Raw genomic sequence first — 25587 nt, forward strand, 5'->3', positions numbered from 1 at the left:
TTTGGTAGAGGAGAATGGCTCCACCACCCTCATTCAAGGCCATGCCAGACCATCACGGAATAGTGCTTTAGGGTCAGGAGCACTGGGTTCAAATTCTGGCTAAGCCACTTACTATCCAATCTCAGGAAAGTTGTATAACCTCTCGGGGCTTCAATGTTCTTGTCTGTAAAATAGGAATAACGCCCCCCTCCCCCATATCACTAGGTTGCTTTAACGTTTAATTAGAATAATATATGGGTGGCTCAGTCAGTTGAGTGTCTGACTTCGGCTCAGGTCATGATCTCACAGTTTGTGAGTTCGAGCCCTGCATCAGGCTCTATGCTGACAGCTCAGACAGCTGCTTCGGATTCTGCATCTCCCTGTCTCTGCTCCTACCCCACGTGCACTCCTCCCTCTCTACCTCTCTCAAAAATAAATACATATTTTTTTAAGATTTAAAGAATAATATATGTAAAGGGTCTGACATGGAGCTGGCACTCATTACAATTTTCCCACATACATTCATACACACGAATAAGCAGGTTTTGTGATATGCAGGACCCTTAGCTGGGTGCTAGTCAAGGGAGACAGGCAGAGGAAAGAGGAGCTAGTCTCTGTCCTGAGCCCACTCTTAGGGTAATGAATTCTTTGGTCTTGCCTCCAGGATTCTGCCAGTCTGAGTAGTATGGCATGTGGCCTCACCACTGTTTGGCTCTTACTCCACTGAGCTTGTGTTAGATAGCAAAGAAGATGCTATATGAACAGGGGGCCAGACAAGGGTTCTCGACCCTGGGTGTACAGTAGAGTCACCTGGAGAGCTGGAAAATACAGACCAATAGGCCCAGCCCTGTGGTGCTGGCAGACTTGGTCTGGGGTGGGGCTTCCCAGGTGCTTCTAATGTGCAGGCAGCATTGAGACCCCCAGGGATAGAGGCTGGGGTCAGAGGCTGGGTCATCAGCTATTCCAAGAAGACTGTTCCTCTCTGCTGGACCGGGGAGGGTTGAGTACCAAGGCTTGGGTTCTCGGAAATTACTTCACCAATCTGGGTCACCGTTCTGCATCTGTGAAATGGAGAAAATAACCCTGCCCACCCTCCCTCATCTGGGTCTCATGAGATGGTGGGTGTGAAAGCTCTCAGAACAGCATCACCTACTTGACGGCTGTGTAAGTAAAATCCCAATGCCAGGATACCATAGGCCATTCTACAAAAGGAGTCGTGCTTCCTCCTAGTACCTCTGTGCGCAGAGACGAAAGACTGAGCAAGCTACCCTGGGACAAGGCTCCCTGGCCCTCAGAGGCCAGAAAACAAGCAGCCAGAATCACGACTCCACACAGAGGCCACCCGGGGCACTGCAAGGCCTTCCAGGCAGGCCTTGCTCACAGGCCTTGGAAAACCCTTCCCAGCAAAGGGGGAAAGGAGCCCACAAGGAAGGCTCAGGAAGACATGTGTCTGGGAAGATGATGCTACAGAGTCATGGTGGTCGCTGGGCCACTGTCTTCATCTCAGGAAGAAAAGGGGGCCCTAGGGAAGATGTTCCAGAGTGGGGGCATCTACAGATGTGCCATCTGCACCTGCTTGGGCCAGAAGAGGCCACAGTGTAGGATCGCCATCTTTCCCTTAATGTGCACATTCCTGCACTAATATTTACTGAATACCTACTATATACCGGGCATGGTGCATCCCAAGTGCCCCAAGCCTTGTCCTCAGTACCCCAAGTGCAGGCTGACTGTGAGCTCCAGAGAAGCAGCCAAAACATTCAGGTGTTTGTTATATCCTGAATGGACCAGGGAATAGTCACCAGAAGAGATTCTGGGGTCTATTCTTGGGTAAAGGATATTAATCTTTAGGTTACCTGCTTTGTATATCAGGAATTTTACCAGAGAGGACTTTTGTTGTTGTTGTTGTTGTTGAATACAGAAAAGTAAAAACAAAAATTCCCTTTCTGGTTAATTAAATTCCATCTTAGTAAGTGTGGTGCTGTTGGCTTCAAACTCAGCACTCTCTCCCAAAGCACCAGCCCATTCTGGTGCTCCCCCTCACCCCCCACCCGCTCACGACTTCATCTCCAGGCCTGACTGCCCTGGGAGCCCTCGGCCACACCGCTGCCTTCTCATCATCTCCACTTGGACATCACTTGAACTCTTATGCTGATCTCTGCCTCTCCCCCACATCTATTCCTGCCAGATCCCTCCCAGATCCCAATGGCGCAGAGCCATCAGCCAGCCAGCCTTGTGTCATCCAGGTCCCTCAGCTCTGCCTCATCCCCACATCCCATCCCACCATTTCATCTGTCTTTAATCTGCCCCCTCTTTCCCATCCCCAGAGGCACCGGAGCATCATTGCTTTCCCAGATCCCCAAGACAGCCTCTCAAATAAGTTTCCTGCTTCCATCCTCTATCCCTATCTGATATGGTTTATCCATAATGTGGCCAGAGCCATTTTCTAAAACGTAAAACTGATGTTACAGTTCTCACTGCCCCCAAGACAAAGCCCAGGCCCTAAGCGTGGCAGCCCGGACCTTCAGGAGCTGGCCCCATGTGCTCTGTGCACTGCCCGTCCCACGCCCCGCTCGGAGCTCTCTCATTTTTCAAGCACAGCAGGCTCCTGGATCTTTACATGAACTGCAAGATGTGCTTCCTTCCCTTCTTCTTCCAGCTAAATCCTGTACTCCTTTAACACTCAGAGCTCAGCGGGAATTTGCTCTGGAAAGCCTTCCCTGACTCAGGCTGAACTGGGACTCCCCCGGCCCCAAAACCCTTGTCACAGGACTCGTCACTGTCTACTTGTCTGGGTCTCCCAGAAGGCTGTAAGCAGTTAAAATGAAAGAAATGGCGAGGCATGGCCTAACATGAACAAATCTCAAAAATATGGTGGGTGAGAAAAGCAAACTGCAAAATGATTCTATCATCCGTGATTTAAATATTTATCAGGTGAGGGGCGCCTGGGTGGCTTAGTCGGTTAAGCGTCCGACTTTCGCTTAGGTCATGATCTCACGGTTCGTGGGTTTGAGCCCCGCGTCGGGCTCTGTGCTGAATGCCGGCTCAGAGCCTGGAGCCTGTTTCAGTCTGTGACTCCCTCTCTCTCTGACCCTCCCCTACTCACACTCTCTCTCTCTCTCTCTCTCTCCTAGAAATAAAATATTTTAAAAAAATAAAATAAAATAAATATTTATCAGGTGAATGGGTCCACGCAGTATGATAAAATGTGTGCAAAACTTTCAAACACTAAACATTAATAGAGATCAGCTGTGGTATTACATATGTTAGAAAAATAAAAATACACGGGAGGGACAAATATCAGACTCAGGATAGTGGTCGCCTGGGGGAGAAAAGAGAATGGAGCAAAGTACTACTTGAATTGTACCTGTAATGCTTCACACATTTTTATTGTTAAGAGAGTTCTAAAACAAAACTGGCAAAATATCATCCATTAAATTTGGGGGGATGGGTAGATGAGAATCTATTATTTCCTGTATAGTTGAAATATTTCATCAGAACGTTTTTTAAACGTTAGATGAGGAACCAGAGTCTCCAATGCCCTCGTTAACATCCCCGGGGGCCTGACACACCGCTGGGGCTGCCCGGCCCAACCAGCCCCCACGGGCCTGGTGGCCCCACCAGACAATCAGAAATGCAATCTGGCATTGTGAACACTTTTATCCTCACTTTTACCGATGAGAAAACCAAGGCTCAGAACAGGTAACGTTGCTCAAGACCACTAGAGGCTCCCAGATTTCAGACCATATTCTTCATGTACAATTCCTAATATTTCATCGAAGAGAGAGCACCTACGTCAAACAGAGTGTGGAAGAGAGAATCCCAGAAGTAGGAACAGGGCTGTATTCATATGCGTTTATGACCCAGTGAGTGGAGACATTTCTGGGAAGAAGAGGGTGCAGGATAGTGCAGAGTTGGAGACACAACCAAACAAGTAATTTTGGGCTAACCTGTGAGACTTAGTTAATACAAACCCACTAGGTTTGGACTCTGTCCTATAGGCAATAGAAGGCTGCTGGAGATGTTTAAGCTGGAGAGTAACCCAAGCAAAGCAAAGCACTGTTTTAGGAAAAGTAATCTGGCTTCAGTGTATAGGAGGGTTGGTTGCCCATAGGAGAAGGGTAGAGTCAACCAAAAGGAAGCTCCTGAAAGGACAGATTCAGATCTGGAAATCATCTAAGTGCCCCACATAAGAAATGGTTTCTGCTGATCTAAGGGGAGATCTGTTGGGTTGAAAAGGATAGATAGGAAGGTTTAAGCTACACGGAGAAATAAAAGTTCACTCCAGCTCTCCAGGCTTGGAGAAACGGTGTAGACATTTGGGAGGTAAGCTAATTATTTGCTTATTGAGTTTTTGGGGGGTTTTGGTGGGAGAGGTTTGAGGAGGAGAAGGTAAATAAAAGGAAGAGGAAGAAATGCAAGACTTCAGTTTTGCTTGTCTTTAATTCAAGGTGGTGATGCTCAGACATCCAGGGAGAAATGGAACGGCAGTTGGTGACATGGGAGCTTCATCCAAGAAAGTTGAAGAAGCAGATGACAGTGGTAGCGGTGCTGGAAGGATCTCTCTGAAGAAAAGAGCACAGAGAAAATCAGCACGGACCACTGACCCATGGTCCCCTGCCTGCGTCCAGGACAAGACGACTTAGAAAAGAGCTAAGGCAGCCCTGTGTCAGAGAAGAAATGGGAAGAGACTGATTCAAGTCAGCACAGGTGGTTGCCGTAGACTGAAGTTGTGTGTCCCCTCTGCTCTAAATTCATATATGGAAGCCTCATCCCCAGTGCTATGGTATGTGGAGGTGGGCCTTTGGGATGTGATTAGGTCACGAGGGCGGAGTCTTCTCGAATGGGATTAGTCCCCTTATAAAGGAGGCCTCAGAAAGTGTCTTTGCCCTCTGCTCACATGAGGACACAGGGAGAGGACAGGCTTCTGCAAACCAGGAAGCAGGTCCTTGCCAAACACTAAATCTGCCAGTGCCTTGACCCTGGATTTCCAGCCTCCAGAACTGTGAGAAATAAACGTCCATTGTTTATAAGCCACGCGGTTGAGGATACTTTTTGTTATAGCAGCCTGAATGGATGGAGATAGTGGCCAGCGGTGCAAAGGGGGTCAAGAATAAGAAATGAGCAGGGGCGCCTGAGTGGCTCAGTCAGTTGAGTGGCCAACTTCGGCTCAGGTCATCATCTCACAGCTCATGAGTTCGAGCCCTGCATCAGGCTCTGTGCTGACAGCTCAGAGCCCGGAGCCTCCTTTCGATTCTGTGTCTCCCTCTCTCTCTCTCTGTCCTCTCCCACTCGTGGACTCTCTCTCAAAAAGAAATAAAAACATTAAAAATTTAAAAAAAAAAAGAATAAGAAATGAGCAAAGGTTCTGGATTTAAAGACCAAGAAATTAGTGGGACTTCAGGTACAGCGATTTCAGCAGATGGCAGAGTCAGGCACGCTTAACCCTTGATCTTTCAATAGCTTCTAATAGCAATCTGGCCTTATAGCTGGGCACAGGCAGATCTGGGTCCCACCTGCAAGACTCAGCATGAGCAGAACCTGTGCCTGCCCAAGTTGTGCACTGAGCAACAGCCCCCTCCCACGGACGGCAGAGTGCCTGGGCAGAGCAGAGCGTGTGAGGTGGGGGACCCAAGGCGACTACAGACCCATGCAAAGCAGCCATCTTCCTAGATAACCAAAAAGTTAAGCTTGGAGAAGCATAATTTCATTTTTAAATGCAGAACATAGAATTAAAATGTGCCACATGTCACTTTATTTTCTAAAATGTATTTTATCTATATTTGCCTGACTTTGGTGGCAATAAAATCATTTTGGCATGACACACATCTTACATAAATGAAAATATAATCCAACAAAATGGCATTTTAGGAGCTTTAAGCCAAACAAATGTTGAGAGGGCCTTGTTTAAATTAAGTTGCCGTGCTATTTAGCTTTTTACAGTACTGTAGCTGTGTCTCCACAGAGCCTTGTGCAATGAGGCTGTTTTGGAAGAGACAGGATGGGAGACTGGGAGAGGAAGAGGGGCCTGTGCTGACTGCTTGCAGGCCAAGGAGTCAAGAAGTGAGGAAATGGGGGCGATGAGTAAGATCCATTTCTATGGGCAGCGTGGAGGTGAAATGAGAGACATGACATAGGGGCTTGAGATGGAGGATGAGGTATGACATAGGGGTTCGAGTGCAGGGAAGAATGTACCAGGTGAAAGACACTAGACTAAATGGAAGTCTGCAGCCTGACCGTGAGTCCCCCAGTCCCTTACCCCCACCTCTGCCCTGTTCCCAGCACTGTGGCAACCAGGCATGTCCAAGGAAGGAGACTGGAAGGTTCTCTGGAAGACACTAACTGTACCAGAAGAAAGACCTACAGAAACTGACATTTGGGAGACTTGGGTGAAACAGCCCAGTGTGCTGTTAACAAAGTGTTAACCATCACCCATCACCCCATAGTGAAGCCTCCAGCCACAACCACCACCTCCTCTACATAGACCTTCCAATGACTGACCAGTGCCTCCTTATTAAAAATGAATGGGGGCACTTGGGTGGCTCAGTCGGCTGAGCGTCTCAAGTCTTGGTTTTGGCTTAGGTCATGATCTCATGGTTCATGAGTTCAAGTCCTGAGATGGGTTCTGTGCTGACAGTAAGGAGTCTGCTTGGGATTCTCTCTCTCCTTCTCTCTGCCCCTCTCCCTTCCCCAGTCTTGTGCGCGTGGGTGCATGTGTGTACATGCTCTCTCTCAAAACAAATAAACTTTAAAAATACATACATACATACATACATAAAATGAATGGGGGCACCTGGGTGACTTGAGTGTTGGATGATTCCAGCTCGGGTCATGATCTCATAGTTTGTGAGTTCCAGCCCCGCATCAGGCTCTGTGCTGACAGCTCAGGGCCTGGAGCCTGCTTCAGATTCTGTGTGTATGTGTGTGCGTGCATGTGTGTGTGTGTGTGTCTCTCTCTCTGCCCCTGCCCTGCTTGTGCCCTGTCTCCCTCTCTCTCTCAAAAATAAACAAACATTAAAATAATAAAAATAAAATAAAAATAAAGGCTCTATGGATATTTTTATAATGATGATTTTAAAAAAAACTAGAAGATAAAGCAAATGAAAAAAATAGAGCATGTGGATTGGATAGTGGGCCCCAACAAGAAAGGCCCACATACTGACCCTAGAAACCTGTGAATGGGGCCTTATTTGGAAAATAGGTCTTTGCAGATATAATTAAGTTAAGGATCTACAGATGGGATCATCCCGGATTATCCAAATTGGACCTTTTTCCAGTGACAAGGCTGTCCTCCTGAGGTGCTCAGAAGAGAGGCAAGAGGAGGAGAGGTTGAGGTGGGAGCGGTGTGGCCACCAGCCAAGTAACACCTGGAGCCACCAGACGCTGGAAGACACCAGGAAGGGTTCTCCTCTAGAGCCTTGGGAGGGAGTACGGCCCTCCAGTACCTCCCTCTCCCACCTCTGGCCTCCAGAGCCATGAGCTGATATATCTGTTTATTTGTTTTCAATTTTTTTAATTTTTGAGAGAGACAGAACATGAGCAGGGGAGGGGCAGAGAGAGAGGGAGACAGAATCTGAAACAGGCTTTAGGCTCTGAGCCATCAGCACAGAGCCCCATGTGGGTCTCGAACTTATGAGCCTTTTGAGCCGTGAGATCATGACCTGAGCCAGTCAGCTGCTCAACTGACTGGGCCGCCCAGGCGTTCCCTCTGTTGTTTTAAGCTACCCAGTTTGCGGTGATATGTTAACAGCCCCAGGAAACTGACGCACAGAGTAAGCTTAGTTTCAGGAGAGAGCAGAAGATATACAAACAAGAAAGCAATCAGAGTATTCAATTTAGCTCAAAAATGATATCTTTATGTATATGCATTACTTTAATCACACATAAAAATTAATTTTAAAAGAACAAATGACATATTAGAAAAAACTTTTCAACATATACAACAAACACTGTCTAGCACTGATAAAAGCTAAACAAGTTATTTGCTTTGTTTTGAATTAATTGTGAAGGTAAAAGCTACACATCACTGAAAAGGAAGATAGCACAAAGGAATAGGGAAATATTATAAATAATTCAAAGAAAACTAAATATAAGTGGCAATAAAAATATAAAGAAAATAATTCTCATTAATGATTTCAGAAAAACTAATTTTTTTAAAAGAAGTACAATTTTTGCCCATCATTTCTTGGCAGAGATTTAAAAGACTGAACATATCCAATATAGTTCAGGGTATGGGGAATCAATAACTCTTACATACTGTCAGTGGGATTTCAAAATGAACAACTTTATGAGAAGGTAGTTTGGCAGGACCTAATAAATTTTTTTTTAATGTTTAATATTTATTTATTTTAGAGAGCGAGAAAGATAGAATGCAAGTGGAGGAGGGGCCAAGAGGGAGGGAGACAAAGAATCAAAAGCAGGCTCCAGGCTCTGAGCTATCAGCACAGAACCCTATGCAGGGCTTGCACTCACAGACTGCAAGATCATGACCTGAGCCGAAGTCAGATGTTGAACCAACTGAGCCACCCAGGTGCCCCAGAACCTATCAAAATTTAAAATATGTTGACCTTTGTCCTATCGGTTCTATTTACAACCCTTGAGCCTATAAAAATAAGCTTTAGGGGCACCTGGGTGGCTCAATCAGTTAAGCGTCCGACTTTGGCTCAGGTCATGATCTCACAGTTTGTGAGTTCAAGCTCCGCATTGAGCTCTATGCTGACAGCTCAGAGCCTGAAGCCTGCTTCAGATTCTGTGTCTCCCTCTCTCTTTGCCTCTTGCCCACTAGCACTCTGTCTCTCTCTCTCTCTCTCTCAAAAATAAATAAACATTAAAAATTTTAAAAAAGAAATAAGCTTTAAATTTTGCTCAAGGATATTCATGTTAGCAATACTTCTAATAGCAACAAACTAGAAAAAAACTAAATATCCATCAATAAACAAATGTTTAAATATAAAATATTTTAGTTTTGCTATATGGAATATTATTTAAATGTCAAAAATGAATAAGGGAATCTTAAATGTACTGACGTTACAGTGATGATGTCCATGATATGTTATTGAGTGCGAGAGGAAGAATAGCAGAACAGAATTTAAGCACATTATACAAAGAACTATGTTGGGTGTGTTTATGTCCATGCACATGCACTTGAAAACAGACTGGAAAGACATTTAGCAATCTCCCTCTGGGGAGCAGGAGCAGGAGAATAGAGTAAGGGAGGGAACTTCCACCTTTTATTTTATATTTCAGTATTTTTTAAATTCTTATAAAACATTTATTTTGTCTCTGAAATAAAGGGGAAATGTAATTTCCCCTTTAAGTGTACGTAAAAATTTTTTTCTGATTTTAAAATTAACTGTGTGGTTTAAAGTGTGTCTTCAAATTCTTTGACACTTCTCCATTCAAAATTGTAGAAACTAATTTCCCTCCCTTTGAAGGAGACCAGACAAAGTGACTCACTTCTTACAAAGAGACTGTGGCAGAAGTAGGGCTCTGTGACTTTGGAAGCCAGATCATGTGAAGGACAGAGCGTGTGCTCTCTTTCTTGCTCCCTCTGATTGTTTGCTCTCAGGGAGGCCGGCCACCCCATGACTTGGGGACACGTAAGCAGCTTTCAGGAAAGGACAACATGGAGGGGGAGGGAGGCCTCCCTCCAACAACCAGCCCCAACTTGCCAGTCAGCTCCTCCAGCCCCGGTCAAGCCTTTAGGCAGTTGCCGCCCCTGCTGATGTCTGGCTGAGCCTCATGAGAAACCTTGAGCCAGAACCACCAGCGATGCCATAGCTAAATTCCTGGCCCACAGAAAAGGCAAGAAATAATAAATGTTTATTGTTGTCTTGTGCCACTAACTTTTGGGGTGATGTGTTTGACAGCAATATATAAGCAATGCCTGTACCAAGCTCCCTGAGGAGGGCAGAGGTGTGAAAATGAAATGTTGTCTTACTTTCCACGTTCTTACTTTATACATTCCAGCACTGTTTAGATTTTTTTAGTCTTTTATATTTAAATGGTCCAGGAGTTCGAAACAGATAGAAATAAAGTTAGGCTTAAGTGTAGTTTTTAAAACGGTCCTTCCCTGATTTTAAACATAGCACGAATGAAAAAGGACAAAGTTGCAGGTCTGACACCAGCCAACCCCAGCCCTCCCTAGAAAGCAGCACTAACCAAGCCAGGATGGTATCGGAGAAGAAGCTAAGAGCACTAGAACAGAGCAGGGAGCCCAGAAACAGACATGCAGAGATAGTCAACGGATCTCTGACAAAGGAGCAAAGGCAGTGTGGTCTTTTAAAAAATGGTGCAACACCAGGGCACGCACATGCAAAGACAAATCTGGACATTGACCTTCCACCTTCCACAAAACTGACTCCAAAGGGATTACAGACTTAAATGTAAAACACAAAACTCTAAAATGTCTAGAAGAGAAGATAGACAATCTACATGACCTTTCATTTAATAATGAGCTTTTTAAGCATGGTCCATGAAAGAACGATATTGATGTTAGACTTCATTACCATTAAAATCTTCTGCTCTGAAAAAGACATTGTTAAAAGAATAAAAAGATAGGGCACCTGGGTGGCTGAGTCGGTTAAGCGTCCAACTCTTGATTTTGGCTCAGGTCATGATCTCACAGTTTGTGAGTTCGAGCCCCACGTGAGGTTCCGAGCTGACAGCGCTGAGCCTGCTTGGGATTCTCTCTGTTCCTCTGTCTCTGCCCCTCCCCTGCTCTCTCTCTCAAAATAAATTAATAAAAAAGTAAAAAAAAAAAAATAAGTATTAAATGGTAAAAGACTATCAATATAGAATTATATATATCTATTAATAAAAACTTTTAAAAAATAAAGTATTAAATGTAAGTTTTTAAAAAATTTATTTCTGAGAGAGAGAGACAGCGTGAGCAGGGGAGGGTCAGAGAGAGAGGCAGACACAGAATCTGAAACAGGCTCCAGGCTCTGAGATGGCTGTTAGCACAGAGCCCAATGCAGGGCTTGAACCCACGAACCGTGAGATCATGACCTGAGCCAAAATTGGATGCTTAACCAGCTGAGCCACCCAGGCGCCCCAAGTATTAAATGTAAAAATACTATCAATATAGATTTCTATATCTTTCAATATAGAATTATATATATAAGGAAAGTTCTGGGCTCAGTCAGTTAAGCATCTGACTTCGGCTCTGGTCACGATCTCACAGCTCATGAGTTCAAGCCCCGAGTATGGCTCTGCACTGACAGCTCAGAGCCTGGAACCTGCTTCAGAGTCTGTGTCTCCTTCTCTCTCTGCCCCTCCTCCAGCTTGTGCTCTGTCTCTCTGTCTCTAAAAAATAAACATTTAAAAATGTTATTTTAAGAATAAAAAGACCAGCCACAGACTCGGAGAAAATATTTACAATACCTATATGTGATAAAGGGTTTGTGTATAAAATATATCCAGAATTCTTTAGGTTCAGCAATAAGAAAACAACCAGATTAAAAAATGGTCAAAAGATCTGAACGGACACCTCACCAAAGATGATACACAGATATCAAATAAACAGATGAGAAGATACTTAATATCACATGTGATTAATGAATCTCATGCTTGATACAACTATTAGAGAGATACTTATCAGAGTGTTTAACATCCAAAAAACGGACACCACCAAACACTGGTGACGATGTGGAGCAACAGCAACTCCGCTAGCTGCTGGTGGGAATACAAACGGCACTGCAATCTTGGAAGGCATTTTGGCAGTTTCTTAGAGGTAAACAGTCTTACTGTATGCCTCAGCAATCATGCGCCTAGGTATTTATTCAAATGGGGCAAAAAGTTGTATCTTCACAAAACTAGCACACAAATGTTTACATTTTATTCATAATTACCAAAAGCTGGAAGCCACCGAAATGTCCTTTAATTAGGTGAATGGATTAAAAAAAAACTGAGTTGCATCTACACAATGAAATACTATTCAGTGACAAAAAGAAATGAACTAGTGCGTCACAAAAAGGCACAGACCTTGAATGCATTTTTGCTTAGTGGAAGAAGCAAGTCTCATAATGCTAGATACTGCATGATTCCAGCTCTAGGAAAGGCAAAACAAGAGAGGGAGAGAATACGATCAGTGGCTGTCGAGAATTCAAGGGTGGGAGGAAGGAGGTATGAACAAGTGGACACAGGAATTTCTGACACATTAAAACCATTCTGTAGGACACTGTAATGGTGGATACACATTATTATTATAAGAGCTCACAGAACTGCACAACACGAAGGGTGAATCCTACTCTAAACCATGGACTTCAGGTACTAATAAGGTATAGACATTGGCTCATCATTTGTAATGAGCATGCCGCAGCAATGCGAGATATTGATAAGAGGGAGAATTGGTGGGGAAAGGAGAGGGAAAAGATATGGGGACCTCTGGACCATCTGCTCAATTTTCCATAAACCTAAAACTGCTCTAAAAGATTCAGTCTATTAGGGGCACCTGGGTGACTCAGTTAGTTAACTACCTAGCCAACTCTTGGTTTTGACTCAGGTTATGATCTCACAGTTCATGAGATCGAGCCCCGTGATGGGCTCTGTGCTAACAGTGTGGAACTTGCTTGGGATTCTCTCTCTCCCTTTCTCTCTCTGCCCCCCACCTCTCACAATAAATAAATAATCTTTTCTAAAATACAGTCTATTAATTTTTTAAGTAGCACTAACCAATCGATGGAAAAAGAGAAATAAAATAATGTAGCCGCCCATACACCTCAGCAGAAAGACAGTCACTGCTGGCACTTAGGTATGGTTCCTTCCAGTCCTTTTTCCAGCCTTTTTTCAAATGTCTGTGTGCATGTTGTTTTTCCAAAGGGCTGAAATCATTCTGCTAAATCCATTCTGAAGGTTTATGATCTAGCTTTAGTTTGGATTTTTAACTGCAAAGAAAGTAGCCCATATAAAACATCAGTGATACCAAAAACAGATTTGAAAGGGGCCAGTTGCCATGGAAATGATTGAAAATAAATTTCACTTCACACTACACCCTGCTAATGTACTGACCAGAAAGAAGGAGAAATACTTGGAGTAAGAGAAGAACAGCCAAGATAGCTTCTAATCGAGGAGAAGGAAAACACATCTCTGAGGTTTCAAAGAGGCTAGTAGCATCACCCTGCAATTTAATTAATTATGCTCTTTCAGCAACCATGCCGATGGAGGAAGAGAGCACCCAGGAATGGGAGACTGGAGTGGACTCCCTCGCCCCCACCAACAGTTGGTTTTCCGGCCAAGCAGCCAGCAGGTCTCCCTCCGGATGTGGGCTTGTCTCTGCAGTTGGTCCAAGGCCAGGAAACAAATCATTCCTCCCCTGCAATGGAGAGGCTCCAAGTGTTTAGTAAGCTGCAAGGCCCAGGCGCCAAGTGATCGGTTTGGACACTGCATTGGCTCTTAGCATTGGAGTGGGTCCTGGGGCAGCCCTCCCGCACTGCAGTTAACCCTTTAGAGGCTGGGTCATGGGCAGTCTGGAGGTTCTGGGGAAGGAATCAGGATGTCAGAGTGCAGGGGGCACTCAGGGAGCTCAGGGGAGTGACTATTTTCCAACAGAAGAATTTGAACATATAAAAAAGAAATAAGGCCAGAGTAGCGTGTACCAGCTGAATTCTGAACTTCTGCAACCAACATCTTTATGAAAGACAAGATTGTTTAGAACACACGTCAAGGCAGCCTTCGTAGGGGAAAGTAGAGCTACCACCACCAAAAGGCACCCAGTGGTGTAAAGATAGACATCACTTCCTACCTAGGAAACAGCGCAGCTGCATATGTGAATAGATCCAGTTTCACTCCCAGCTCTGCCACGCATCACCATGAGTGATACAATCCTCAGTTCCCCATCTGTAAAATGGGCATAACCGTTCTTCCCTCATGGGTTATGATAAGGATTCCATGAGATAAGTCACATGCAGTGCCAAGCACAAGCCCTGGCACAAAGGAGGCATTTTCACCATGCCAGGTGCCTCTGTGACAGGTCCTTTTCTTTCCTTCTCTTTTCTAACACAGAGGATGGCCCCATTTCCCTTTCCCTGTCCAGATTCCAATGTAGATGCCTGGCCACTGTTGCCATAAAAAGCCAGGGTCCCTGAAGTGTGAAATATCAGGCAGCTATCCTTTTTCTAAGGCACCCACAAAGAGCCCTGTACTCTGCAGAGGAACAAAGATTTCTGATGCCAAACCGACCCAGATCACAAAGCCATATCGTTACAGACACCGTGGGTAACAGCATCCCACTCAAAGCATCAGGATTGAGGATTAGAGTTGCCAAGCATCCTCCTGGCCCAGGAAAACCCAGGGTTCAACAGCGGTCCATTCGTTACCAATATGTGACACCATTTCCAAATGGGGCAGAGTACACCTGCTGTTTATTCTCCTTCTTTAAGCTTAGTTAATGAACTCATGTTTTTATTTTGAAAGAAAATTTACTATTAAAAAAAACTATAGGCGATCTATCTATATCTGTCCCCATCTCCCACAAATGACAATTGCTAATATTTGTTAGCATCATGTCCTTTTAACACAAAAGAGGGGCGCCTGGGTGGCTCAGTTGGTTAAGCATCCGACTCTAGATTTCTTCGGCTCAGGTCATGATCTTACAGCTGTGGGCTCGAGCCCTGCATTGGCGTCCATGCTGGGCATGAAGCTTACTTGAGATTCTCTCTCTCCTTCTCTCTCCCTCTCCTGCTCCCCAGCCTCCCCGGCACACATGTGTGCCTGCTCTCTCTCTCTGTATCTAAAATAAAATAAAATTAAATAAGTAAAACAAAAGAGATAAAAAAAATTAAAATCTATCTTCTTATCTGCTTTCAGATCTATTTCCTGCCCACACTCTTAATCACTGTTAATGAATTTGATCTTTATCTAGTCCAGTTCTACTTTATTCTTTGTTTTAAACAGTCCTATTGTTTTTTTTTAACAGAAAGAAAATAAAAAGGAATGTGAAAAACACGCAAAGGTAAAATACCTATGTGAGGAGGGCTTTGGGGCCTCTGCAGCCAAGACAGACCCACCCACATGCTCCAGGACCAGCACCCTCGTGGTACGTAAAGCTTCTTGGGAGGTAGTCTTGGAAACTCACGCCTACAAACATCTAGAAAGCAATGCAGACCCCTAGAAGGCCATCTACTCACTCCAAAAGGCTTACCTGGGTCCAGGTGTGTGAAAGAGCCCACCACGAAGTCCAGTGTGGACACGGCCAGCAGGAACAGCAGCAGCAGCTGGAGGCGGATTATCCATTTGACACCTGCCAGGTTAATCCCCAGCAAGGCCAGAAGCACCACAACCGAAATTCCTCGCACGGCCCAGATGCTCCTGAGGCTCAGCAAATCAGAGATGGACTCAGCAAAGCCAGTGATGTACATGGCCCCTGCAACACACTGACAGGCGAGTGAGGTGGGAAGAGTTGGCAGGAGAACAGAGAATCCGGAACCCACGGGTAAGGCCTGCCCAGCGCTGAGGGCTGCACTCACCCTCATCAGGGCTCAGCACCTGGGAACCAGCATGGTGGTTGGTGAGTCCTTCCTGGCCATGACCCCTGCCTCGGGCCCCATCTCTTCTCATCTACATCTCTACCATCATCCAGAGGGGAGCACAAACACCAGCCAGTAGTAACTAAGGTGAGAACATCAACGGCAGGAAGGAGTTGGGACTCTGGGCCAAAGAGCACTCTCGACTTCTCTGTCTGAGTTACTCAAGAGCACTGGGGGTCCCCTCTCAGAGCCTTAGAAAGGCACTGACACACACCCCATTTTTCCCCACTTCTTTGTAGGCCACTATTATTAAAAAAAAATTTTTTATCCTGAAACTTAGAATAAGAAAAAAAAGTGGGCAGCACATCCTTTCAATGTCGCATGGAACAAAGGCTACCCAAGGCCTGGCCAGGTGAATGTACTTAGTTCCACTCCTTGTTTAGTATTGATTCAATGTGTTAAATGGCCCAGATTTTATGAAGTTACTGTCAATTTATAGATTTTTTTTTCCTAGCAGAGATACAAATAACTTCAGTCCAGTGGAACAGACAACCCAAAAGATTCAGTTTGTTGTCCTGTAAGACGTTAACCAATTTTATATCGGCAATCTTATCCTTACATTTATTTATGAAATTGCTTCACCAGGAACTATGTAATCAATACGCAGCTTCTCAACTGCTCTTAACATCTTACTGACTCCTCCATTAATTAATGAGCTAAATAAAAATCTTTGGCCCATGTATATTTTATATTTGCCTGAAAGTCATGATTTTATCTTTTTAAAAATATTTAAGGGGCACCTGGGTGGCTCAGTCAGTTAAGCACCCGACTTCAGCTCAGGTCATGATCTCGTGGTTCGTGAGTTAGAGCCCTGCATAGGGCTCTGTGCTAACAGCTCAGAGCCTGGAGCCTGCTTTAGAGTCTGTGTCTCCCTCTCTCTCTGCCCCTTCCCTGCTCATGTTCTGTCTCTCTCACTCTCAAAAATAAATAATAAAACATTAATATATATAACTCAATTTCAAAGAAATATTCGAAAATAACACCCACCTCACTTTTCATAATTCCTCAGCCCCCTCCTCTCCATCAGGTTCAATCCTTCCCCTTCCCCAGGCCAGTGGGTCATGGTCATTGCTATGCTCTGCTCCCATTGTTCTCTCAGGAAACTAATTCTGCTCAGGCCTCAGTCAAGTTCCTCCTTCTCCATGAAGCCTTTCCTCATCCCCTTTTCTGAATAAATATTATGCTTACTGCCAGTAAGCTATGCAATTAATTATCTGGGTCACTAGTCTATTCTTAGTTCATGCATGTAAGTTTGTCCCTTATCCCAAGCCACCAAGAATGCAAACATCCTAAAAAACAAAAATGTTTATGCTGATCACACCTCTTCAAAGCCCTTACATTTGCTAACTATGTTACAAGCATTCAACTGATATTTTGTGATATGTTGACTGCATGAAAAATGTTCTGGGAAACAGGTAACATTAATTTCCAGCTCTTTTAGGTAAAGACCAGAAGGGCGATATAACTTCTGTCCTGGAGAGGAGCTCAGGAAGGAGGCCCCATTCTTCCCTGAGATCAGCTCATTTTGCTACTAGACAGAGCATCATTGTCACTGTTCCCCAAACTTACACTAGGCATTTCTGTCCATATTTGGCTAGGGGGTGGGGAGCCCAATAAATGTAGCAGAAAGAAAGTCGTCCTTGAGAGACAGAGATGAAAGAGAGAGACATCACCTCATGACTCAAACTTACTCTTGACTAAATACCAAGAGTGTGACAGGCATAATGACGCTGCTATCCTGTTAATATCTGGCCAGGTCAACAGGACTCTGCATGGCCAGATATATCAACATTTAAAAAACAAATGGTAATAGTGCAGTGGTGATCATCACCTTCCCAGGTGTCTGACGCCTTGCACGTGCAGAGGGTGACACCAGAACTGGAATGCAACCATTTGCATCTGGAGCTTCCAGACCCACCATTTTCCTTTTCTAGCTGGTAAACAGAATTTGCTTCCATGAAGTGGGCCATGCAGTAAAGACTACCTTTTGTCTCCAGTGGCTCCAGTAGAGCCCCTCTCTCTGGTTCATAGCTAAAATAACTTTTCAGCCCAAAGATGCCAGGAACAAAACGTAAAGGAGAAGCCTGTGGAGGCCATGTCAAAGGACATGGTGGTTAGGAGAATGGACTGTGAAACCAGATCAGCGCCAAATGCTGTGGCTCCCATGCCTGTTTGTGTGACTTGGGAAAGTATTTTAAGCTCTCTGTGCTTCATTTTCTCACCTGTGAATCACAAATAATAACAGTATTGTGAGGGGGCACCTGGGGGGCTCAGTTGGTTGAGCATCCAGCTCTTGGTTTTGGCTCAGGTTGTGATCTCACCGTTTGTGAGTTGGAGCTCCACATTGGTCTCCACATTGACAGCGTGTAGCCTGCTTGGGTTTCTCTCTCTCTCCCTCTCTCTCTGCCCCTCTCCTACTTGCGCTGTTTCAAAATAAATAGACTCAAAAAAAAAAAAGTTACGGTGAGGGTTAAATGAGATAATTTATGTGAGGTCTTAAAAGAGTGTCTGGCATAGAGTTATAGAGATACTAGCTATTGGCCTTATCTTTTTTACTGTAGTATTATTAGCTACTGAAAAAGAGGAGACAGTAATTAGCCATGAATTTCATCAAATACTTTGCTAATGCTAAATAGATGATGGTATTGTCACTGGAAATTTGCAGTGTAACTTGTAAGTAAGGATTCTTAAAACCAAGAAGACTTACTACGAAGGAAACCAACAACAGCCCCAAATTAAACCGTCCTCTCAAAATCTAAGAGCTTGAGGGTGAGAGGTAAGGGTATTTATGGAATGTGAGTAAGTAAAAGTGTCATAGAGATTTCATGTTTGATAGGTAGAGGAACATAGTAAGCAATGCTGCTCTATTGGGAACTCCAGGAAAAGTGCAGTTATGGCTTTTCTAAGGGTGGGCTATAACTCTTCTCAGAACAGAAAGCACAGTAGAACTTCCAAATCAGCAAGGGGAAAACATACGGTGGAAATAAATTTGAGCCATGCTGGCAAAATGATGAGGTTTTTAAATTTCAAATGATCTAGCCCTCTCCCACAATACCTCGTGCACTTCCTTTTCAGCCAGGGCCCGACAGAATGGCTCCCGCAAAGAAGGTTGGCAAGAAGAAGGGCCGTTCTGCCATCAACGAGGTAGTGGCCGGAGAATACACCAACAACATTCATGAGCACATCCATGGAGTGGGTTACAAGAAGCATGCCCCTTGGGCACTCAAAGAGATTGAGAAATTTGCTATGAAGGAGTTGGGAACTCCAGATGTGCACATTGACCCCAGGCTCAACAAAGCTGTCTGGGCCAAAGGAATAAGGAATGTTCTGTACCATACCCCTGTGCAGTTTTCCAGAAAATGTAATGAGGATAAAGGCTCACCAAACAAGCTCTACACACTGGTTACCTATGACCTGTCACTACTTTGAAAAATCTACAGATTGTTAATGTGGATGGGAACTAATGGCTGATAGTCAAATAATGGTGTAAGACTGCAAGATAAATAAGTAAGTAAAGAAACTTCAAGTGATCTAGAAAGTAATGAAAAGGAGAATATTGTATCCTAAAACTCGAGAGGCACACTAATCCTGTATTCAAAAGAAAACAAAAGTATAACCCTAAATATCTCTATTAGTTAAAAAGGGCAGAAAAAATAAAATACTTACTGTAGGACATGATAAAAAGATCAATGTAAATAAGAAAATGGTAGGAAGAGGTATTTAATAAAAGGAAATATGAAATTAATAAAAGAAAAAATTAAGAAGAGAAAGAACACAGAGAATAAGAGCTAATCCTTTAAGGGGAGTTTGGCTGGCCCTGTCAGTGGAATGTGTAACTCTTAATCTTGGGGTTGTGAGTTTGAGCCCCACGTTGGGTGTAGAGGTTACTTAAAAATAAAATATTTAAAATAAAAATAACAGCTGATCCTTTAAGAGATAAATAAAACACATACACACCTAGCAGTCTGATTAAGAAAAGAAAAAAGGGGGGGCGCCTGGATGACTCAGTCAGTTAAGTATCTGACTTTGGCTCAGGTCATGATCTTGCAGTTTGTGGGTTCAAGCCCCACATCGGGCTCTCTGCTGACAGTTCAGAGCCTGGAACCTGCTTCAGATTCTGTGCCTCCTTCTCTCTCTGCCCCTCCCCTGCTCATGCTCTCTCTCTCTCTCTCTCTCTCTCTCTCTCAGAAATAAATAAACATTAAAAATAAGAAGAAAAGAAAAAATGAAAAAAACACAGATTTTAGGAATGAGAAAAGGAATACAATTACTCTTACAGAAGAGAGTAAAAGGATGCGAGAAGACAAATGTACATGAATTATGGTACATTCATATTATGCAATACCAGTTTAAAAGCACAGGCTCAGGTGGCTCAGTTGGTTGAACAATCTGACTCTTGATTTTGGCTCAAGTCATGATCTCATGGTGTGTGAGTTCACGGTTCCTGAGTTGAAGCCGCGTGTGGAGCTCTGCACTGGCAGTGTGGAGCCTGCCTGGGATTCTCTCACTCCTTCTCTCTCTGCCCCTTTCCTGCTTTTGTGAGCTTGCACGTTTGTTCTCTCTCTCCCTTTCTCAAAATAAATAAAGAAACATTTTTTTAAGCACAAGTTTAAAGCACTGACCTTGAGGAATATCTATAACTTATTGGTAAGTGAGAAATACAAACCATGGAATAGAGTATGAACTCTGTCCCCATTTTTATAAAAACAAGGAAGCATTTCGACAATCATAAATTTACATACATGAACACGGGGAAGGTGGTAGAAAAGGATGGCAGGTTTTCACAATGGACACCTCAGGATGGGGAGGGAAATACACTTTTTCTTTACATTATCTCTGATATGTTAACTGGTTACAGTGAACATCATTTTGTAATTTTACAAAGGAAAAATAAAAACGAGTATATTAAGAGTACTATTCTGTTTGTGCAAATACTACGCTTAGGTACGGAGAGCACTGTGTGTCTAGGATGCAAAATTCCCCCCACACCCCTCTGCCCAGTGAGCTTGCCACCCCCACCTCAAAGGAATGGACAAGCACATCGCAGCCCCCTCCCCAGAGCAGTCCAGACACCCTCCCTTCCAACCACGAATACTCCTCTTCAATGGAAAACATCTCTGTCGACTTGTGTACTGTATAAGCACCCTCAGAGTTTATTATATTTATATTTTTAAAGTTTATTTATTTATTTTGAAAGAGACAGAGAGAGCATAAGCAGGGAAAGAACAGAGAGAGAAGGAGAGAGAGAATCCCAGTGTGGGACTCAAACTCATGAAACTGTGAGATCATGACCTGAGCAGAAATCAAGAGTCGGACACTTAACTAACTGAGCCACCCAGGTGCCCCTATTATATTTTTAAAGTATTTTTATCACCTCTTAGAGTTTAGAATCACAGACATTCCTTTCCCTTTTCATTCTAACCTTCTTCAGGGAGAAGGGGGTGTCACCCACCGGTTTACAGAGAGGGTGACCTACTTTCAGAGCAGAACACTTCCATTGCAAAGTGTTTATGTTACAACAACTGCATCTTCACAATCATGGGCATTTTGTTTCTCATCTGTGGGGACCTACCTAGCAGACCAGAGATGCCCTACACACACACACACACACACACACACACACACACACACACACACACACATTTCTGACATGAAATCCTTGCTTAAGGATCAAGCTGCTTGAGTGCATTAACTCCCACAACAAAAGTCCAGCCCCTATCAGGTCTATGAAAGTTTTCCAGTTCTCCACGGTTTTTGCACAGAGTCCAGCAAAGACCATGTAAGGTAGTGATAAATGCTTACAGATACAACCATGCAGGCTAAAGTCGTATATTTTGGTATCCAGGGTAAGCAACCCCAAAGAAGCCCTCAGACCCACAAAAGTGAGTGGGGCAGAGGTAGCCTGGGTGGCTCAGTCGATTAAGCATCCAATTTCAGCTGAGGTCATGATCTCACAGTTTGTGGGTTCAAGCCCCATGTCAAGCTCTGTGCTGAAAGCTCAGAGCCTGGAGTCTGCTTTGGATTCTGTCTCTGTCTCTCTCTGCCACTCCCCCACTTGCACTCTGTCTCTGTCTGTCTCTCTCTCTCTCTCTCTCTCTCTCTCAAAAATAAAAAAAACATTAAAAATTTTTTTCATGTAAGTGGGGCAGAGAGTGAGGAGAGGCTCCAGTTCACGGTTTCCTCCACTGGCCAAGGGGTCACCAACACCTCAGAGAGATGATGGGGAAGGATTTGGGAGGATGCAGACTATTAAAAGATTTGCAAGCTTTAAAAATGATTATTTTAAGTGTTTATAGCCTCCATATATTTTAAAGATTTTATTTTTAAGTAATCTCTACACCCAATATGAGGCTCAAACCCACAACCCTGAGATCAAGAGCTGCATGCCCCCCAGACTCAGCTAGGCAGGCTTATATCTTCTCAATCTGTATGTCTGAAACAAGTGTTAGCAAACTTTCACATGCTGGCCAAATTCTGCTTGCTGCCTGTTTTGGTAATAAAGTTTTATTGGAACACAGCTAAGCCCAGTTTTTCATATTGACTGTGGCTGCTTTTGAACTATAACAGCAGAATTGAACAGTTGTGACAGAGATGTATGACTCATAAAAACTAAAATATTTACTATCTGGCCCTTTATAATGGAAGTCTGCTGATCCCTGCTCTAGGGCAAACAGGCAATCTGCTCTGGCAATCACTAAAAATAAATGAGTGTATTCAAGCCCTGGAATGACGGGATTAGAGGTCAGTAAGAACCAGGAATAGGGACCCTCAGAAACCCCAACTACACCCTGGAAGAAGAAGGGTCTCAAGTCAGTGACCTAAGCTTCCACCTTAAGAAACTAGAAAAAGAAGAGCAAACTAAACCCAAAGGAAGTAAGAGGAAGGAAATAGTAAAGACTGGAACCAAAATAAATTGGAGACTAGGAAAAAAAAAAAACCCAGAAAAATCAACAAAACCAAAACTTGCTTCTTTGCAGACAAATCTTTAACTAGACTGACTAAAAAAAAAAAAAAAAATGAGTGAAGTCTCAAATGACTAAAATCAGGAATGGAAGGGAAGCCATTACTACCAATCTTACAAACACTAGAAGGATTATAAGGAATCTACGAATGATTTTACACGAATAAATTAAATAACGGAGATAAAATGGACAGATTTCTAGAAAGACACAAACTACAAAAACTGACTCAAGAAGAAATAGAAAATCAGAATAGGCCTAGCTAAGTAAAGAGACTGAATTAGTTATCAAAAAACTTCCTACAAAGAAAAGCCAGCGACCAGATGGTTTCACCACTAAATTTTACCAAACACTTAAAGAAGGGCTAACACCAATCCTTTAGAAACTCTACAAAAAGTAGAAGAGGAGGGAACACCTCCCAACTCATTCTATCAGGCCAGCTTTATCAGGAGACCCAAACTAGACAAAGAGATCACAAGAAAACTACAGACCAATATTCCCCATAAATACATACCCCAAACCCTCAACAAAATCCTAGCAGACTGAATCCAATAGCATATAAAAAGGCTTATGCAGCACCCACACCCTGATCAGAGAAGCCAGCCCAGGTCAGCTGCAGGCGATGGAGAGGCGTGCTGAAGACGTGGGCTGGAGGGGCCCCAGTGCTTCTCACTGAGACCCAAATGGAGAGCAAGCAAAGCGAGCGAGGGTGTCGATGTGGTGGCTGTTTGGGTGCAACTACAGAGAACGCTTATTCTGTGAACACCCTGCCTCCGAAGCAGCCCACACACGGGAGACATGACATCTATGGGGTCCTTCCGCTGGCCCCCAGTTTGGTGCTAGTCCCCTGTCATGATATCTGCTGCCACAGGTAAGCTTGCCTACCCAGGGAGTGGGGCTGCAACCAGGCTAAGAGACAGCACAGAAGTGAGACATCGATAGATAAATCCCCATGGTAATACAGTAAACTAACCATTTATTACTCACTCCCAAGCTACTGAGCTTAAAGATCTTTCTCCAGTAAAGGCAAGTGGTTTTTAAGAGTGCAGCGACACAATCTCTCTGCCTTCCATGCATGTCACACACACACACACACATACACACACACACACACACACACACACACACACACCCCTTGTGCTGTTGGAGAATCAGATGTAGTTATACTAAAATAACCTTGTTTCTGCTGCTGAAAAAAAAAAGGAAAAAGAAAAGAACAAAACCTATCCTGTCTTTGAGGAGACTCTTGTACCCTTACTTAGACAAATTCTTTTCTTGAAACTGTGTTTTCAACCACCCACCACCCTTTGCACCATCATAAAAGCCTTTCTCAAGCCAAGAAGTGCTTACAAAGAGCTGCTTCTTAATGTCTGTCTTTGTTTCCTCCACATTAGGTCACCGTGCCTGTGTTTTAGCTAAGTGAGCCCCAATGCTTCTCCCTGCTCCCTGGTTTTCTCAGAGCCTGTGTCCACCCCACTGCACCGGGCCTCATGAGTATCCTTTTGCGACAGGGCGTCCACAAACAGCTTCCAGCCTCCTCTGCAAGGCCGTCTAGTCATCAATGAGCCCAGAGCTCCAACTCATTTGAGAAGTGCCCGCTTCCAGGAAAGTCCTTTGGCACAGGTAAAATGTCCCTTTTTCAGCACAAAAGTGCCCCCAAGGATTCGGCCACCCAGCTGCTGCCCGGGCTCTGGCCACTGTCATGCACTCCCCTCTCTAGAATGGGCAGCAAGAATAGTTCCAGCCCAGGCCCCACCTTCCTGGGCAAATCAGGATGCCACGAGGCACCAGAGGTGGAAAGGAAGGAGCCCTGGATTCTGGGTCACGACCCTGGACAGTGGGCTAAGCTCTCTCTCTGAGTTCCCTCTCAGAGCCCCAGTCTGCCCATCTATAAAATGGGGGCAATTGCCCCAACTTGCCTCTCCCCAGATCAAATGGGAACGTGGATGAGAAGATGGTGGCAAACAGCCAAGCGAGGGAACAGATCCCACATGCCGATGGCCTCAGGGCACAGTTCCCCCGCCCCAGCCTCCCAGGCTCACCTGTCCAAACACGTACAGTAGCCCAATCGTGCCTCCGGTCTGCCTGCCGAGGACTGAGGAGATCATTGAGTAGACACCACCGCTGCCAACACCACAGTGCTCCCCAACGCCGATGCCGGACAGCACGGTGATGAGGGCCACCAGGATGACAAAGGACACCAGAAACGTGCCCAGGAGCACTCCCGTATTTCCCTGCAGCAGAACAGCAGGGAGCAAGGTCAGGGGTTAGGACAGGGAGGCCCCGCCAGTCAGGGCCCTCCCAGGAGCACTACCCACCTCCCCCAACACCTCCAGGGCTGGAACAGGGGTCCTTGAGGAAGAGCTGGGCACCTGGGAAAGGACAGAGGCAGCCCACAAGAGTAAGGCCTGGAAGAAATTCCAGATGAAGGGAAACACCTTAGCTTCAAACTCTTCAGTGACTTCCCACCACCAATAGGGTGAAGTCAAAGCAACCGGATACCCTCACACGTCCCCTCCTGATCCTTCCCCCTCCACCCGCCAGTCCGTCTCATCCCTGCGCCCTAGCAGGGAGTCATGTACTCTTTCCCACCACCCACCTGGGCATGCCTTTCCTGCTCACTCTGCCTCCTAGACAGCCTCACTCCATCACATCCTTTTAGTTTAGCAGCTTCCTCCTCCAGAAAACCGTCCCTGGAAAATTCCTCTGGTTTGTACAGTGCCAGGCTTAGTATTTACCAAGGTACTTACCGTACTGGGGTCTATTAGCCCACCTTTGCCTCTGGGCTGTGAGCGGCAAGGGAGCAGGATAATGTTTTATCCAGTTATCCTCTCTTCAAACAGTTTCTTATTTGGCTGATTTTATATTTTTAATGAAATTATAGAATTACTCTTTCCTTCCTTTGTGTTTTCAAATTGTTCGCATGTGATAATAAAATATCCTGCACCAATCTTGAAGTTTTCAGGCCCAAACTGACACTTTAACATCTTCCAAATTATAAGCGTGTTGTTGAATTATTCTTTAGAGTTCATATTGTCTATTTGAAAATCTGGGCATGACCTCTACTCACTCAAGCTTTATGCCACCTCTTAGAAGCTCTTTTTTTTTTTTTTTTTTTTTTTTTT

General features: G+C 44.5%; 2 protein-coding genes across 4 annotated transcripts in view; one reads left to right on the forward strand and one right to left on the reverse strand.

Moving 5' to 3' along the window:
• The window catches only part of SLC12A8 (solute carrier family 12 member 8), a 139081-nt gene that overhangs the window by 84833 nt on the left and 28661 nt on the right, over positions 1-25587 (reverse strand). For all 3 annotated transcript variants that reach the window (XM_039253015.1, XM_039253014.1, XM_039253016.1), the window contains exons 4-5: positions 24505-24696; positions 15119-15350 (exon numbers count right to left, since the gene is read on the reverse strand). In XM_039253015.1, the coding sequence (XP_039108946.1) occupies positions 15119-15350; positions 24505-24696 (424 nt within the window). The remainder of the gene's footprint in view (positions 1-15118; positions 15351-24504; positions 24697-25587) is intronic.
• On the forward strand, positions 18594-18932 carry LOC120245858 (60S ribosomal protein L31-like). The gene has a single exon (XM_039253017.1). It carries the CDS (start codon positions 18594-18596, stop codon positions 18930-18932), a length of 339 nt encoding a protein of 112 aa, XP_039108948.1.

This window comes from Hyaena hyaena, unplaced genomic scaffold (assembly GCF_003009895.1).
Source record: "Hyaena hyaena isolate Hyena2069 unplaced genomic scaffold, ASM300989v1 scaffold_434, whole genome shotgun sequence".
NCBI lineage: Eukaryota > Metazoa > Chordata > Mammalia > Carnivora > Hyaenidae > Hyaena > Hyaena hyaena.

Coding starts and splice junctions, on each gene's coding strand:
- LOC120245858 (XM_039253017.1), top strand. CDS start 18,594: ATGGCTCCCGCAAAGAAGGTTGGCAAGAAGAAGGGCCGTTCTGCCATC.